Source organism: Martes martes, assembly GCF_963455335.1.
Source record: "Martes martes genome assembly, chromosome: 7".
NCBI classification, from domain to species: Eukaryota; Metazoa; Chordata; class Mammalia; order Carnivora; family Mustelidae; genus Martes; species Martes martes.
The window spans coordinates 134,667,175-134,685,183 of record NC_137894.1 but is presented as its reverse complement, the minus strand read 5'-3'; the positions used below and the strand labels follow the sequence as shown (position 1 = coordinate 134,685,183).

Here is an 18,009-nt window from a genome sequence, read left to right as displayed (position 1 = left end):
TTCACCTCCCCTTCCGATGGGGCCGCCGTCCCCCCACAACCCATCCACTGGGCAGAGTCCGGGGTAAGGTGGAGTGCGACAGAGCCAGCTTCGGGCAGGTTCCAATCTCTGGTCCACCTCCCACCTGGGTGACCATGGCTGGTCCTGACCGCTCTCCTCTCCCCTCCCAGGGCCTCAGTTTCCCCTCCATTCAATGGGGGAGAGTGTCCGTGTTGGCGGGTAGGGGTTGGCTGGGGTCCGCTGCTGGGAGCAGTATCTCTCAGTAACTTCCAGCCCGGCCCAGTCTTGGAAGCGGGGGGGGGGGGGGGGGGGGGGGGGGGAAGTCCTGGCCTGAGGGAAACCAGCAGCATCAAAGGGCTTGGGATTAGCAGAGGTGGGAGGGGCTTCTTAGAATCTTTAGAGTCTGCACAAAAGACCCCAACTCCCAGTAGCTGTGAGGCCATCAGCACTGCCCACCGGTAAAAACCCACCCTGGGGCTTTGACCTGCACCCGTCCTGGGGAGGGGGCCAAGCAAGGTGGCCTGGATTCCACTCCCCCCTCCCCAAGCCTGCTCACCTCTTCTCCAGAGCAGAAACTTCCGGAATGCTACCCGGAATACTCATTGCTGGAGGATCCGGGGGAAAAAAGGGGCAGGCAGGCCTGTTCTCAACCCACTGTGCTGGCTGTAACTCAGTCTTCCCATCTGTGCAATGGGAAGATCCCTACGCCTCCCCCACCAGGGACCGGAAAGGTATGCATGAAAAAGACCTCCAGCCCCAGCTGTTTTTATGATTGTGATTTTTATTTATTTACTTTTTATTTATTTATTTTAAATTTGATTTATTCATTTGAGAGAGAGAGAGAGCACCAACGGGACAGAGGCAGAGGGAGAAGCAGACTACTTGCTGGGCAAGGAGCCCAAGGTGGGACTCGAACCTAGGACCCTGGGATCATAACCTGAGCCGTAGGCAGACGGTCAACTGGCTGAGCCCACCCAGGTGCCCATGACTGGGATTTTAAAGCAGTAGGACCCAGGAAGGGAAGAGAACATTTTAATGGTTCATGGCCACGAGCCCTCAAGCCGGAAGTGTTGCCATAGCTTTTCTGGGGCCCCTCTGCAGCCTGGGGGGAACGGCAGAACAGAGAGAAGTTTTGACAGAAGATATTAAGCCCTGCAAGGGGTGATAGGATCAAGGACCCTGTGGGGCAAGTTCCCACTTGCTCTCGGGATCACCTGGGGGCGAGGAGAGACCCTAAACGTTTGAAGTTGGCAGAGGGGTGGAGCGTGAATTGCATATACGCATGTGTAAGGTGGATATGCCTGTATCCCCATCTGCTCATGCACTCCCAGTGCTTCTGAACACACACCCGCCGTCTTCAGCAGGACTCGGGCCTTTCCGCGAACCCACAGAAACCCCGGCCCCTGCTGTTGGTTACACGGGGTGAGACAAGGGTCAGGTTTAGACACGGCAGCCTCTAGTCTCTTCCTTTCAGCTTTTCCCTGGTGCGCCTTGGTTTCCTCATCTGTAGAATGGGACCAATAGTCTTATCACAGATTTATCTTGTGGCTCAAACTAAGAACGCACGTGAGACCATAAATGAACCACAAAGGGAGGCCGTACGGTGTTTGGCAAACCTCCATTGTGATCTGTGCTGACGGACGGGTCAGAACGACAGCGCATTGTGCGGGAGCTAAGCTGAATGGTCCACGCTCCCTTCTAAGACCCGAGAGACACGTGTGGACCCTAACTTGCATACCTGCGTGGGACCTACCGCGTGGCCAGTGCTGGTGAATGAGCTAAGTGCTCACTGAACACCCACATGGGTCACTGGCAGGCAGCCCCCTCATACATAACTCAACCCCGGGACTAAGAGGGGAGTGGACGGGTTGTAGCTCCTTCCAGAGCCCGGAGGACAGCACGTGGTGTGAGCAGGAAGGGAGGAGGGGGCAGGAGGGGCCCTGGGGAGCGGAGGATGTGGTATTAGGGGGCAGCATCCATCCCGCACCCCGGCTGCTTTGGGGGGGTGCCTGGAGACCTCCCTCCCTCCCCGGCGCTGACCCCATTACTGGCCCCTCCCACTCAGCGGGGCTCTGCAAGGGTCCTGGGGTGGGGGGCACAGCCAGCCTCACCTCCTGACCAATGAGAAAGGCCGGTTCACTGTTGCTGTCGCTGTTTTTAGATGGAGGGGACTGTCCAAACCCTTCCGAAGGGGCCTCCTTGGTGCTGCCGGCAGGGAGGGAGTTCCAAGTAATAGCGTCCCAGCAGGAATAAGTCAGAGCGGAGAATCCCAGCGTCTTGAGAGCCACTGAATGACATTAGCTGATTTTCATGGGCCCCTGGCTGTGTGCCGAGCACTATTCTCCACGTGTGTCTGTGTCACATCATTCAGCTGATGACTTCCCCCAGCTATATGGTCTTCCCAGCCCCATTTTACAGATGGGCCAAGTGAGGCACTGGGGGTGAGAATAACCAGCTCCCCTTCGCCTAGCCTGTAAGCGGCAGAGCCAGGGTCGAACCCCGGCAGTGGGAGACCCGCGGCTGCCCCACCGGCCAGGCACGGGAATCTTCTCAAACATAGCTGTGCTTCCAAGGTTGGACTCATTCTTTCCTCCTGCATCCAGCATGCCATACACATCTACTGTGTCTCTGGCCTTGGGTTATGTCCTTAGGGTCATGATACGAATGCAACACAGTCCTGCAATTTAGAAATTTCTAGACTCAATGGGAGGATAGGTCCAGAGCAGACCGTTAGGGCCATGGAGGAAGCTCAAGAGGCCTCAGACAGACATCAGATCAGGGAGGCTTCCTGGTGGAGGAGACGCTTGACCTGTACCTGGAAGGATGACGAGCCAGGAGACAGGCAAGAGGGACGGGAAGGCGGATGAGCAGGGCTCCATCTACAAACAGCCTGAGGCCGGGAAGGAGCTTGTCCAGGCTCACACTCCGGACCCAGGTCCCTGGCTGAAGGGGAGCCTGGCCTGCCGGAGGATGGCTGTCAGTCCTCCTCCTTGCCCCTTGCCCTCCCGGCCATGCCCCCACCATCAGTCTTCCGATAAGACATTCCAGGAGCCACTCCTCCCATTGTAGCCCCCAAACAGTCCAGAGACCCCACCCCATGCACCGGAGCCCCGGCCCCGCTGCCATTTCCCAGACAGACCAGCCAGCCGGGACTTGGGGGAAAGGAACGAACAGGGTTGGAGGGGAGGGGAGAGGGGGGAGAAGGACCACTTTTTTAATGCTAAGCCTTGGCACAGCCCTGAAAGGGCCATGTTTCTATACCCATTTCACAGATGTAGAAACTGAGGCCCAGCTTAGAGGACCACGGACGACAGATGGATGGGGTACTGCTCTGAGTGCTTTGGATGTGCTAACTCAAGGAATGGTCATAAAGTCACTGTTGTCCCATTTTACAGATGCCCCCAGGAAGGGGGTTTCACTGGAGCCAATGTTTGCGGCGCTGCAAAGGGGGTAAGGGAGGAGGAGGGCCGATTGGTGGGCCTGGTCTCCCCGTTTCGAGCTGGTCGTGGACTGGCCGCCCTCGAACTCTATGCCCCCTGCAGGCCCCTCACTTGCCTGGGCAAAGCCACCAGCCTCCTGCTTTTCCTGGGAAAGGGCTATTTTTTTATCCCAGTCAGCTTCCCAAAAGGTCCCTCGGGGACTGCTGGCCTCTCTTCAGGACTCAGACCTAGAAAGTGGCCCAGCCCCAGGCAGGGGCCTCAGAAATCAAACTAGGCAGTGTGCAGAGGTGGGAAACTGAGGCCGAAAGAAGGACAGGGCCTCCCGCAGGATCACCACCCCTCCATCTGACATGACGCAGGTAATCTTACCACGTCCATTTAACAGACGGACAATATGAGATTCTAAGAGACCACACAGCCAATAACCGGCAAAGCTGTGGCTCAAACCTGATCTGAGCCCTGAGAGTCTGCATTTGGCACATGTGGGAACTAAAGATACAGGACTTCCCCAAGGACCCCCGATGGCTGAGGACCTCAGTGGGGAAAAACAAGAGAAGTCTGGGTTTGCAGCAGGCGGGGGGAGTTCGCCCTCTCCAAGGCGGAGACACACTCGGTCAGGGTCCCCTCAAGGTCATCCCCCCGCCCCTTACCTGCCTGTGTGCACCTTCCTCTGGGTCTGCCAAGACGCTGATGTGGGCTCCGCGCACAGGCGCAGGTCAGGTGGCCTGGCTGGTTGAGGATGGCAATGTCACCCCTGCCTGCTCAGAGCCCAGGTGCGAGCCAGTTGCTTGGATCGTGCTCCTGGAATCCCCAGAAGGAGGGCTGGGGCTCCAAATCCCAGCTTTCCAGCTATCTGTCCTTGTGCAGACCTTCCCTTTCCCCCTCCTTGAACCTTAATTGCCTCATCTGTAAAATGGGGAGCAATGATGCCGGGCCATCAGGTCCTTTCAGAAGGAGTGGGGGTATAGAAGAATTAACATCAGTTCAGCGGAACAACGTTCCTACCTTCCCGAGCTGTTGTCAGGGCCCTGCCATGAAATGACTGAGAGGCAGGAAAGTCTCTGGATGCCGCCCAACCTGTGGGGGACCCGCCTGGTGAGTCTGGGACTGGCTGTAGGAGACCCGCAGGTTATCTGGCCCCTCTCCCAGGCGTCTGGTCGGGCTAGGGGCAAGGTAGCGGGGCCGGCTCTGTCCATGTGCCTCTGATCAGCCCATGCCGGCCTGCAGGGCCCCCGGCCGCCTGGAGGTGAGGGGTGGGAGGGGTTCCTGTCAAATGCTGCTTTACCGCTTTAAGGAGCCATCGCCTCAGCGCACGGACGGCCTCTACGGTGTGGTGAAGCGGGTTGTCTCACTCCCATCTTTACTGATAAAGAAACTAAGACCCAGCAAGGGGAAGTGATTTGACCAAGGTCACGCAGCTTTTAAGTTCAAATTGAAACTAGACCGCGGGTTCCTGATATCTGGATCTGAGATCCTTCTGTGCACGCGGTTCCTTATTTCCCCACAGCTAACGCTAAGCTCTTTGCACAGGGTAGACCTATTAAGGTGGCCAGAGGGGACCCTCGGGGACAGAGAGTTTAGGGTTTTATAGCATGAAGGTAAACCAGATGTCCCACAGAGTTATAGAAGCTAAAGAACTAGAGAGCACTTGGAAAAAACTGAGGCCCAGAGAAGGGTAGGGACTTGACCAAGGTCACACAGCACTCTAGTATCAACATGGAGAATATAACCCAGGTCTCTGTCTCTCTCTAGGGTTCCCCTTGCCTCCTGGCCTGAAGCAAATGCCCTCACATGAGAGCACCACAGTGGGGGCCCTGGGGACGCTGAGGGGTCACCTCTCACGGGGCAGACCCTACTCCCCATCCTGCTGAAGGCTGACCTGGGTCCAACCAGACCTCAGGCACAAGGAAGCAGCGAAGGGGGCCTGGGCCAGTTGGGGCCCTGCGGGGCAGGAGGGTCAGCAGGCGTGCTCTAGGCCATGCTGACATTTAACGGATGGAAAAATCAAAGGCCTGGGAGAGTTAGAAAGGTGTTCACAGTGAGCTGGTCTGCGAACCGAAGTCTCCCGATTCCCAGTCTGTGTCTCTTTTGACAATAAACGAAACTAATGCCGAAGTTCCTGCAGAAACAAGTAACACCCCAGTTGGGCACAAAATAACTTTGAGGTCACGGCACCCCTTCCCCTCCCCTAGTGCGGAAAACTAGCATGGCCGCCTGACGTGTTGATCTAGAAAAGGGTTCTCAGCCCTGGTGACCCGCTAAAACTGTCAGGGAAGCCTTGAACTCCAGGGAAGCCCGGAGGCTTTGAGTCTATCGCTCTGGGGTGAGATCTGGGCCTCTCAAGATTCTTGACCAGACCTGAGACTCAGCATTAAGACAATTCTGATGGCATATGACAGAAAACCCAACCAACGCTGGCTTAAACCAGAAAGATCTTCAGTCTCTACCTAACAAGCAGGCCAGGGTGGGTGGACCCCGGCCGTTCAGCAGATCGACAATATAATGAAAGACCCAAGAAGGCCTATCATTCACTCTGTCAAACTCATTGTACCAGCACTGTTGCCCTCATGGTGACAAGATGCCTGCCCCTGCACCAACCATCAACTCCTCCAAGTTCAAAGCTGGGATGTGGGCAAGGAGTTATTATCTTCACTGTTCTCTTTTTTATTAGGAAAAGGACAGTTGTTTCTAGGAGGCCCCAGCAGAGTTTTCTTAATGTGTCTTTGGACAAAGCTAGGCTTACATCCACCCTAAACTAGTCACTGGCCAAAGGGGTGAGATTATTCCAATGGGCTTGGAGCAATCACGATTCACTCGTGGGAGAGGACACACCCTTACCTGAACAAAGCCACGTTCTGCTGTCAGAGAAGATGGGGGAACCAGCTGTTGGGTGGGCAGTCAAGGGGGTGCAGTAAACTTTAACAGGGTCTTCTCCTCCCACGGCCTTAGGAAGAGGACCCAGGGTCAAGTCCACACAGGAACTACTGACCACAGCCCAGAGGGAGAAGTTGTGGTAACAGAACACTTCTTGGAAGATGGAGGCACTTGCTCTGGGTCTTGAGGAGTGAGAAGGGATTCTGAGAGTGCAGAAGGGCAGGAGACAGGTGGACACAGAACAAGCAAGGGCACTGGGGTGGGGGCCGCAGGTGGGTTGGGGGAAAGGTGTGTCTTCGTCTTACCTGGAAGAGCAGGTGTGCGGAGGTAGAGGGGGAAGGGAGAGCGAGAACCAGATTCGAAGGGCCAGGAGGCCCGGGCCACAGGTGCAGACAGAGAAGGGACTCGGGGAGGTCTGTGGTGGGGGCTCCGAGAGGATGGTGGGTAGGTGGGTGGGTCTAGGACAACACCACGAAGCCACCGCTGAGGCAGGCGGGAGGAAGTCCAGGCCTGAGCCAGGCGGAATGGGTGCAGAGCAGCAGACAGAGGACCACGATACATAACCAGCCAGACTGTGGCACAGAATCTTCCGTCCCAGACGCCTCCGGGCCGCTACTCTGCTGTCTTCACACCAGCAGCCTCCTCTAGTGGTGTTCGGAAAGCCCCAAAGCCCCGATCTGCTTAATAATAACTTTGCTGGTGTCTCATAGCACACGAGTTGCTGGTCCTAGGGCTGTTACAAGAATTAGAAGAGTCTCTATCAAGCACTTAGCCAGGTGTCAGGTCCCGCCCCTTGCCCCTCCCCCACACAACGGTCGTCCCCCACCCTCTACTCCTCCTTTATGATTGATCCTTCCCCAAAGCGGTGGCTCCCCCAACCCTGCACCTGGGGAGGTTTTCAAAGAGGTGTGATAGCTGGGTCCCACTCCCAGAGATTCTGACTTAATTGGTCTGAGACGGGGCCCAAGCACCAACACCGTTTAGAACCTTTTTATATACTTGTAAAAGTATATACAAAGACATACTTTTTAATTAATATTTTTCTTTTTAAAATTCCTCTTCTTTTTATGTAGGCTCCGCACCCAACGTGGGGCCTTAACTCACAACCCCGAGATCAAGAGTCGCTCGCTCTACCGACTGAGCCAGCCGGGTGCCCCTATCCTTTAAGTAGAAGTGTCATTGCAGAATAATGTGGTTACAGAGGAGCGTACAGAACACACTTGAGCAGGTTCCTTACGAAGGGAGCCGACCGATCCTGTAACCATTTAGGTCAAGAAATAGAGTGTGACTGGCTCCCCAGAAGCCTCCCTCGTGTCTCCTCCCCAGTTAGTAACCAGCAACGGTCAGACTCTCATCCCCATAGCTTAGTCTGCCTGGAACTTTACATAAGTTGAATCATGGATCTATGTTCATTTTTGCTTGCTGTGGCTGTGTGAGCTTCACCCTCTTGTGAGCAGTGGTGGTCTGTCTGTCTCACGGGTGCGCGCTATCGCGGAAATATCCCACTGCACCAGTCCGTTCAAATGCTGACAGACGTTTGGGTAGTTCCGCTTGGTTTTGTTATGAGTCGTGCCGTGATGAATATTTTTGAACTTGTCTTATGGTGAATACACGGACACGGTTCTCTGGGACGTGGAGCTACGAGTGGAATTTTGGGGTCACGGGATGCGTTGGCTCAGGTTTAGCAAACACCATCGATTTTCCAAAGTGGTTTGACCATTCGACACTCCTTCCAGTGGTGGTGAGCGTTCCTGATGCCCCACGTCCTCCCCAACACTTGACGGTGCTCATCTTTTCCACTTGAGCCACTCTTCTTCTTTTTCCTTCTTTTTTTTAGAGAAAGAGAGAGCGCACAAGGGAGGGGGCTGAGAGTGAGGGAGAATCTCAGGCAAGCACCACGCCAGCCAGGAGCTCAATGTGGGCCTTGATTTCATGATCCCGCAATCATGACCTGAGCCAAAACTGGGAGTCAGAAGCTTAACCCCCAGCTCCCCTCTGCTTGAGCTACGCTGTTGGGTGGATGGTAGTACTGCATTAGGATCTTAATTTGAGTGTCCTCCCAAATGCTCAGAACATCAAGCATCCTTACATTTGGTTTTTGGCCACTTGGATAACTTCTTTGGGATGTGCCTGGCCTAGTCTTTTGGGGGTCAGTTCATAGAGCCACAAGAATGCTGGGTAGCAAAGCACTCCAAATAAGCATTGATTCTCATGATCTGGGTCTGCTGGTTGCTGTAGAGGGGCTGACGTAGGCTGTAGGGTGCTGGGTCTGCTGGGTAGGGGCCCCCCTGTGCAGGTCGGGCTCAGGCAGCCCCAAGTTGGTCGGGTCACTCTTGGGCTCAGCGAACGGGCAGTGGCTCCAGGGGAAGCTCTTCTCCTGGCGATGCAGAAGGGAGCAAGCCCCACGCCCAAGCACCTGTCAAGGGGCTGCTTTATCGTGCCCCCAACATTCATTGGCCAGATGAAGTCACATGGCCAAGCCCACTCTCAGTGGAGAAGGGAGGGGGGATGCCCTGCCGCCGAGGAGAGGGGAGTATTTGCCAAACAAACCAAATTATAACACTGGTATTTTGGATATTTTTTAAATGGCCTCATGTGGTTCTCGTGTCCTGCTAAGGCTAAGAACCATTGACCTACAGTCACACTGCGTGTCAGCCAGTCAAAACAAAAAGCAGGCTTAATGAGTTTACTTCATTTCCTAAAATCAGCTGATTCAACCAAAGTTCACTTCTCCCTGAGGCAATTTTTTCTAAGGAAGGGAGTCCTTGGAATTCACATGGCAAATTACTGTCATGATTGATTTTAACTAGATCATACACACTGAAGCAGCAGGCCCATGTCTGATCTGTCTCCAACATTCTCAGCCCTAGCACAGCACAGAGATGAGGAGAAATGCCGGCACGGGGTGTTGTCAGATAACTGGAAGGAAGGGATGCAAGCCCTGTTGTGTGAGCTCCCTGAAGGCAGGCATTTTTGTCCATTGGCATCATTGCTGTATCACCAGTACTTAGAGGAGTGCCTGACACAAAGTAGGTGCTCACTGAGTAATCTCTCAGTTAATGAAGCGTGCATGCACGTGTGGACAAGCTGTCTGGAATGGAAAAATGAATGGTGAATGAGTGGACAGTTCGTTGGGTAGATAGAGGTATGAGTGGATGGGTGGGTGGATGGATGGATGGATGGGTGGGTGGATGGATGGGTGGGTGGATGGATGGATGGGACGGTGGATGGATGGATGGGACGGTGGATGGATGGATGGGACGGTGGATGGATGGATGGGACGGTGGATGGATAAACGGACAGGTGAGTGGGCAGATAGATCATGGGATGGATAATGGTTGGATGAACCGATCATCAGGTCATTGGGTAAATGGACAGGTGGTGGGTGGGTAAATGAGTAGGTGGGAGACAGAAGGACACATGGGAGAATGAATAAATGGGACAGATGGGTGAATGGATGGATGGACGGTGAGAGAGGTGGGTGGATGGGTGAGTAGATGAGAGGATGGATAGATGTATAGATGAATGGGTGTCTGGGTGGTTGAAAGAACATAAATGGATAGAAAATGATTGTGAGCTTGCCAGAGGAAAGCACAGCCTTCGCTGTTGGTGAACATTACTCTCTTGCAAAACTGTTAGTGACAAGGATGGTTTTGGTCTCCTCACAGGGCTTTCTGATTTGCTGCTTCCTCCTCCCCACAGAGTACCTCTCTTCTGGTGGCCGGGGTGAGAGGCGGGAGAGGATGACCACGGAGATCAGCGCTCGGGGCAGACAGCGTGCCATCGGGCATGAGGAGTACAGTCTGTATAGCAGCCTGAGCGAGGATGAGCTGGTCCAAATGGCCATTGAGCAGAGCCTGGCTGACAAGACTCGGGGCCCAACCACTGCTGAGGCCACCACGTCCACGCGTGTCAACCGCCAACCTGCCCATTTCTACCCATGGACCAGGTGAGCGAGGCGAGGGCAACTAGGGCAACTGTAAGGGGTTGATCCCAAACACTGTTAATCCAAGACCAAAGTCTCCTGGTCTGTAAGGTGCATTTTTGCACCTTAATGACTTCACATTTGTTATCTAAACCCTTCTGATCTTTGGTGGTGCCAAGCACTGTGGTAGGTATTCTACTCACTTCACCTCGTTTAACACTCTTGAGGACCTCCCAGGAGGCTCTATGCTATATTCCCATTTTACAGACGAGGAAACTGAAGCTCAGGGGCAGTAACTAGTCCCCAGGTGCACAGCTGGTAGGTGGTGTTGCAGAGACTGGAGTGATCTGGTTGCAAAGCACATGGCTTGGCTTGGTACCACTGGCTTTATGTTTAAATGCCGTGGAGCTGGTGTTCTGAGTCCAAGAAGAGCTCTCAAACCCATCTATGCAACCTCCCTGGGAAAAAACATGTCCGAGAACAGGTGACATCTGCCCAGCAAAGCCACCCTACCTCCTCGTTCTGGCTCCCCCTCCCCAGCATGACATCAAAATCCCAGTGGCAGGACCACACCACAGGGCAGCCCTGTGTTGTGCCCGTAGAAATAGGACATGAGCCACATCTGCAGTAACATATGCAATTTTGAATATCCTAATAGCCACACTAAAAAGTAAAGACGAACAGATGAAACTAACTTAGGTCTCAAATCATATCATCTCCACGTGTCACTCGTATCTAGTCTTTGGAATCCAGTGTATTTTGCACTCACAGAACACCTTGATTCAGCCTAGACGTGTCTCAACGGCTCACTAGCCCCACGTGGCCAGTGGCTACCGTTCTAGACAGCGTACCTTCTTCATAGGAGGAGGGAGCCCAGAGAGGTAATTAAGCATTGGATCTTAAAGTACTTTTAGAAAGGAAATATATAAAATTAAAAACCCTTTTGTTCACCACTGAGTCCAAGTCAAGTATGTATTTGGGGGTGGGAGACTGAGGGAGGGGGATTGCTGGATGATTGCGTTGTGTGGTCTTAGGACATGGGCCTCAAATCTCATTGTCTCCAGCCACCAACTGACTTGCTAGATGGCCTTGGGCAAGTCCCTTAAGCCCTCTTGGCAGCAGACAGAGACCATTTCCAATGTCCTGTCCCCTGAAGATACCCACCTGGTGTTCCCCAAGTGACCTTGGCCCTTGCTGAGGCTGGACCTCCTCTGCCAGACAGATGGGGCAAAGGCCTGGGATGCCCCCAGGCCACACTGAGAAGCCCCTTCTTTAAAGGGGAAGGCAGATAGGTAGCCTCCTTGGGCGACTGGAGGAAGTAGGAAGCCTCCAGGTTACTGAGTTTCCCCTGAGACGGTCCCATTCTGGAACCCAGCCTGAGAAACAGAAGCGAGGATCCAGAGCCAAGGACTCTTCATGGCCGGTGTTCGGGGAGGCCCTGGTTCCTCTTCCGGCTGGTTCAGCCTAAGTCGGACCACAAGTTCCTCTTTCTCAGGAGGGGATCAGATAGAGAGAAGAGCACCCCCCATACATACCCCGCCCCGGCATCTGCAGCCTTCTCTCCAGTGTGGGAGCCTCCCGGGGAGTCCTGGGGACACTTACAAACATTAGCACCGAGTGAGCTCATGAGGCCCAGGTCCTGACCTCTTCCTTCCTGTGGTGCATGAGGAAGTAGCGACCCACCATGGGATGCAAACTCTTACCAGCCTCCCCAGGAAAAGGCTCTAACAGAGAAGGGAAGTGACTTACCCAGGGTCGTGCAGCCCTCACCTAAATTCCAGACACAAGTTACTTAGAGGACAAGGTTCGGCAAGCATCTTCTCACTCTGGATGTGAGCTGAAACCTCCCAGATTCAGTTCTGCCCTTCCGTCTCTGGGAGAAGATGGGTCCTGCTGCGGGAGCTGAGTCCTCCATCCCCAGATGCACACCGAGAGCTTCCCAGGTGCCCAGCACACGGCTGCTCAGTTCATCCTTCCGGAAGCCATGCAAAGGCGCCATTTCTGTGCCCGGCTTACGCACACGCGCACCGCATGGCCGGAAACGGAAACGATGTCTGCCCTGCTCGGAAGTTCAGACACTAACCAGCTCTGCCCAAACTGCAAAGCCCTCTTTCTGTTCCTGTCCCCCCTCCACTTTGAGGTGGGCTTTGGGTCTCATTACAACCATCTCGCACCTACAGAGATTCAGGGACCCCAGCGACAAGAGACACCCAGCTCGTGTGCACATTCCCAGACGTGATTTCAGAAAGTACAGGACCAATGGAGTCCTGTGTCCCTTTTATCCCCAAAATCACAGTTTCCATCCAAAGACCCAGAGCATCCTTGGGAACAGGACATCACAGGCGTCCCGGGGGCTGTCTCAGATTTCATGTCGCCTCCTCAGCAAAGCCCACCTCCCAGGTCAAGGAGGTTGCCCCCTTACTTGCTCTCTTGGCGGGCCGCTTTCCTTCATCACCCCGACTTACAGTTTCTACGTATTTGTTTTGGCCTTGAGGGCAGGGGCCTCACCCATCTTCCTTCCTGAGAAGCCTCCTGTCTAGCGCATAGCGTGTGGCCCGAGGCAAACACCAAACAGCTCTCTGTGAGCGAATAATGAGTGCATAAAAGAATGTGAGTGAAGAGGCAGCAGAGCAGAGTGGAAAGAGAAGTGCGCTTGGAGGTTCGAATTCTTCCTCTGTCACTCACTGGCTGTGTGACCTCAGGCAACTTACTTAACCTTTCTGAGCCCCAACAGGCTTCTCCTTAAAATGGTGACAACAAAACCTAGCCTCGCCCAACTTGCAGTGTTCTTACGCAAAGCAAGTGAAATATTGGCACCTTCCTCACACCCCACAGCTTGAATCGACCTCCCCCAACTCCCTGAGCACCTGGAGTGCTCATGTCATGACTGCCTCTGTTTCCTGAACAAGCTTCTGTGTCACTCTAGGAAGGCATTATCTCGCCTCCTGAGAGTGTCCCCAACTAAACGATATGACCTCTTTGGGGACAGGGAACAGATATTGCTCACTTTTATATCCCCAGTGCTCGGCAAAGAGCTTAGGTCACTGTAGGTGCCCCAGAAATGTTTTTAGGCAAATAAATGCATTTTGAAACCAATAAAGTACTCTACAAATAGACTTTATTGTTACCATCTTGTGACCAAAATGGCGGTGTAGACATAAAGGTCAACTGAGCCATGGGGATCCTAAACACGAAAGCAAGGTCAGCATCCCAGAGGAACTATAAGGTGCCCTTCTAAAACTATTTATTTTTAAGATTTTATTTATTTATTTCAGGGAGAGAGAGAGAACATGAGTTGGAGGTGGGAGCAGCAGAGGGAGAGGGAGAAGCAGACTCCCTGCAGAGCAGGGAGCCTGATGCAGGACTCGATCCCAGAACCCTGGGATCATAACCTGAGCCGAAAGCAAACACTCAACCCACTGAGCCACCCAGGTGCCCTTCTAAAGCCGTTTTTTTCCAACTTTCTTCTCTCCCATCACAGTGTAAGGGATGAAGTCAGAAACATGCATAGGGACCATTGGCCAAGCCTTGGCCCACTGAGAGCTCCCTGAAAGGCAGACCCAACTTCCCATCCCATAGAGAAGTAGGGTTTCATGCAGTCAGGAAATAGGGAACCCAAGGTTACAATGATGGACCAGCCAGAGTGGGCCTAAGAAGCTGGGTCTTCCCAGTCTTTAAACTTCTGAATTTTTTTAAGGTTACATTTCTAAGAAGACAAAGGAGGAAAGCATGAAGTAGGAACTTGTTTGGGCTGATGTATGCACAGCTGCAAGTAATTCAAGTTGAGCCTCCCACACCTACCATGTTCTTATGATGAACAAGATGCCTTCCTGGCACCTGGATGTGAATCAGGCCTCACCCCTCCCCTCCCCATGTTTGCCATCTAACAAGGGTCCCAAATGTACATAATGACCCCTCAGGAAGGGTGCAGCGAAGAGGTTTGCCTCCGTTTCAGAGGGACACAGAGTGGGTCGTTCACTCAGTCAAGCAGGTGGGTTTTGCAGGTTGAACAGGAGTTCACTAAAGCAGGCTAGAGGAAGCAGACTGCTGAGCCTCAGTTTCCTCTTCTGCAAAAGGGGGTCAATGATGCCTCCTTCACAAAATGGACCGGAGGATGAAAGGAGATGCTTTGTGTTACGTGTCTCTGTCACAAGGCCAAGCATGAGGCGAGTACTCACAAATCCCAGGTGTGGACAGGAAGCAGAAGTTGCCACTGTTTGGAATTCACATTCTCCTCTACATGGGACTCCTTTCTGGCTGGCCCAGAAAGAATGAATTGGCCAGCAGGTGGGAGGCTGATTCCAGAGACCCGAGGGAAGTGGGGTAGAGGTGGCTTGACTGCATGAGCTCTTATTCTCTTTACCCTGGAGGGCTGGGGGCTGCTTCTCTGGGAACTTGAGGTCCTGCCATGGCACCACACAAAACCAAGACTACCACTTGGGATATTTTCCCTTTGAAGACTTTTGTTTGTTTTGTTTCATTTATTTAAATGTGTCAAGTACCTGGTGTGTGTCAGGCACCGTACCTGACTCCTGTATTGAAGAAGGCTTAGCATGAGGACCGGAAGAGAGGACAAATAGAGGGTAGTGGGCTTAGGGCAGACTCTTGTACTCCGTAGCTGTCTCCCCCTTGAAGAGGCCAGCTTGCCTCTGCTGTTCAGCCAGGTCCAGCCCAATTCCATGTCCTTCCTGGGGCTGGCGGCTCACTGAGAAGTTAGGGGGCAGAAGCTGTCCTCGCAGCCTTGCTCTGTACCCACACCGAGCCTGACCTGTGTCTGAAGTTACGGGCCAGCTGGACTCCAGGACGGGGCTGTTGGGAGCTGGGTGACAGTGATGCACTCCTGAGCCCCTCCCCGTCGCCCCGACCTGCCCACCCACATGAAGGCCCGGGGCCCTACCTGGACCTCTTCTAGGGCATGACCTGCGCCCACATCCTGCCAGGTTCCTCTCACCTCTGATGACTCAGCCCCTGTGGTTTTCTCTGCTGGGAATTCCCCTGCTCAGGGCCGAGGGGAGGGGAGACAGCAGCCTAGATGGGACTGGGCCTCGCTTCCTCTCCAGCATGCCCGTCCCTAAAGCCAAGTTAACGACCCTCTACTCCCGGGGGAGCTCCTGCTCTCTTTCCCCCCTCCCCAGCGGCCTGTGGCTGTCTAGGTCCTTGTTTCCCACCCCACTGGCCTCCAGATGTTGTGGGGGTGCACAAAATTGTCCTACTGACTGGCATCTCAGGCGCTAGTACGAGGCTTGGGATGGACCGAGGAGGGACTGGGGAACTCTTGCTACAGGGTACTCAGTCTGCCTGCTTCCTCCTCCATGAAACGGAAACAACACAGCCCCTGCTTGTGTCCAGCTGGTGGGGAGGCTGGAAGGGAGGCCCTGGCCTGCATAGTCCAGCCCGACGCCATCCCTGTCACCCCCGCCGGCTCGCTGGCCCCACCTTGCTGCTGTCGTTTTGCCATCAGAGATGGCCCTGGCTTTAGGGTGGTGTGGTGGGTTTTTATCAGCACTTATCGCCTTGCTAGAAACATCCTAACAACAGTTTAGAGACGGGAGGCCACACACACGGGCCCCGGTGCAGGTGGCCGGAACCCTGGGATCCTGTGCGGACTGAGACCCAGGGCTCCGACCGTCCAGACCACGGGCTGGGGGACTGCGAGCTGGGCCTGGCCCCGGGTTGCCTGCCACCGACCGCAGCACGCTCCCCTTTCCCTGGGGGGTGGGGTGGAGGGGGAGCCTCGGCGGGGGGCCGACTTTGCACCCCTGTCCCAGGATGTGGTCTCTTAGGTCTGTCTGACATGCAGTTCCCATGTGAGCCACAGAGGCAAGGAAAACCCCGCTCTGGTCCTGCCCGCGCACCTGGCAAATGGGGAAACCAAGGCACAGGGCTGTACAGGGCCTTGTGCAAAGTCGCAGGCCTGTCAGAATGCAGGCCTTCGAGCAGGGGGGTGGGGGAGATTGAAGAGGCGAGAGGATCCCACCTCTGGGGAGCTCTGCACACAGACGTGAGTCTGCCTCCACTCACCTCACTTCCCCGCTGCAGCCATGAGCCACCTCTCGGGGCACTCAGTTTCCCCGTCTCTGAAGGGCAGGGACATTGGCACCCACTCCAGAGGACAAACGAGTGAGCACTTGCGGGCACCGTACTCGAGCTAGTGGTGCTCAGGAGGAGTGGCTGGCGGGAGACGGAGAAGCGGATGGAGAGGGGGAAAGGACACCATGAGGACGTGAAGGCGGCCAGCCTGGTGGGCCCCCCCGCCCCAGGTGGCTGAAGCATAGGAGCAGGTTTTCCTTCCTTCTCTGCTCACTCACTCCTTCCCCTGCGTCCTGGCCTTGCCGAGGGTGTCCACAAAATCTGTAGGTTCTGCTCCATCTTGAAAGAACGTGGGTCCTTGCCAAGGTCAAGTTTCCAGCACCTCCAAACACCACTAGCAGCAGTGTCCCCCTCGATCCCATGGGGCACCCCTGTGGGGCGCAGGACACCAGGCCAGGCCTGCTGTGGTGTCCGTGGCCCCAGGGCCAGAGCTGTCACAGGTGTGGTCAGTATGGGCCACGTGCCCTGTCCTCACGGTCACCCCATCAGTCACATACGTGGAGTGGCCACCAGGCCTCCTTTCACCCTCTCATCCTCACCACAGCCCGAGGGGGTGGGAAACTGAGGCTCAAAGAAGCAAAAGAATGAGTCAATTAAGGACGGAAGCATGCCAAGCACCCCTGTGCCCGGACGCCAGCTGGGCTCACCGGCTCCAGCCTCCTCCGTCTTCCCACACTGGGGGCTCTGCAGGGAATAAAGCCCAGAAAAGTTCAACCTGTTTAATGTCCCATGGCCAGGATGTGCCAGAGCCTAGATTTGAACCGGTGTCAGTCTGACTCCACGCCCTGGCCGTGATGGCCTTTTGCACTAACTTCCCTACTGTTAGCTCCCGCCCTCAGGACGGCAGGACCCTCTAACAAGGACCCAGACAGGTGGAGGTGCGAGCACCTGGTCTGGCTTCCCAGCTATGCTCCCCCTGTGCCCCGCCCCTCCAAGAACCTCTTGCCCATCCCCACTGGGACCGAGCCTGGCCGGCGCGAGATGGAGTCCCTTTCATCCAGGGACCTGCTGCTGACCCCTTCTCGCATCCTCCGGGGTGAAGAATGTCACCTTGCTTCCTATCTGCCTCCCGCGTGGTTGGCTGGGGAGGGGGCCTGGGGGTGGGGATGAGGTTAACCTCATTGTTGTCTTATATGGTCATTTAAATCTCCCAGGGCTTCCTCCAAGGGCCAAAAATAATCCAGAGACACAGCAGCTGTGTCCAGCACACGAAAGAGGACCGGCCATCTGCTTTGGTTCAGAGCTCTGTGTCTGTCCGTCAGTCTCTCCCCTCGCTAGCCCTCCATCCCCGCTCCTGCCTCCGGCCATGACCCGCTTCTCATATGCAGAATATTTTTCCCTCTTTCATTCCTGCCCTGCGCCCTCCAGGTCGACTGTGCCTCCCGAGAACCCGCCCGCCTCGGCCCCCAAGGGCCTGTTCCAAGGGGTCATGCAGAAGTACAAGAACTCCCAGCTGGCGTAAGTGACCCCCGGCCCCCGAGAGCGGCCAAGTTCACCCTTCCAACTAGGGTTAGTTGGGGGGCGGGGAGTGGGGAGCAGGCCTGCAGGCCCCAGGAAGGGGGGCGTCCCAGAGGGACCTCCCAGGCACGCCCCTCCCAGGTGTGTCCCCCTGAGCCCCAGCTGCCGCTGCTGAGCTGGCCTTCGTGCTCACAGACTCAGCTCCTCAAGGAACTGCTGTGC

General features: G+C 55.1%; 1 protein-coding gene across 3 annotated transcripts in view; it reads left to right on the top strand.

Moving 5' to 3' along the window:
- The window catches only part of ASB2 (ankyrin repeat and SOCS box containing 2), a gene marked incomplete at its 3' end in the record, with an annotated part of 40,309 nt that overhangs the window by 2,998 nt on the left and 19,302 nt on the right, over positions 1 to 18,009 (top strand). For 2 of the 3 annotated variants that reach the window (XM_080809325.1, XM_080809324.1), the window contains exons 2-3: positions 10,017 to 10,263; positions 17,698 to 17,787. In XM_080809325.1, coding sequence (XP_080665451.1) covers positions 10,058 to 10,263; positions 17,698 to 17,787 — 296 coding nt within the window. In that variant the 5' untranslated portion in view covers positions 10,017 to 10,057. Of the gene's footprint in view, positions 1 to 9,982; positions 10,264 to 17,697; positions 17,788 to 18,009 lie in introns of all 3 variants that reach the window. The other variant, XM_080809326.1, reaches the window with a different exon arrangement.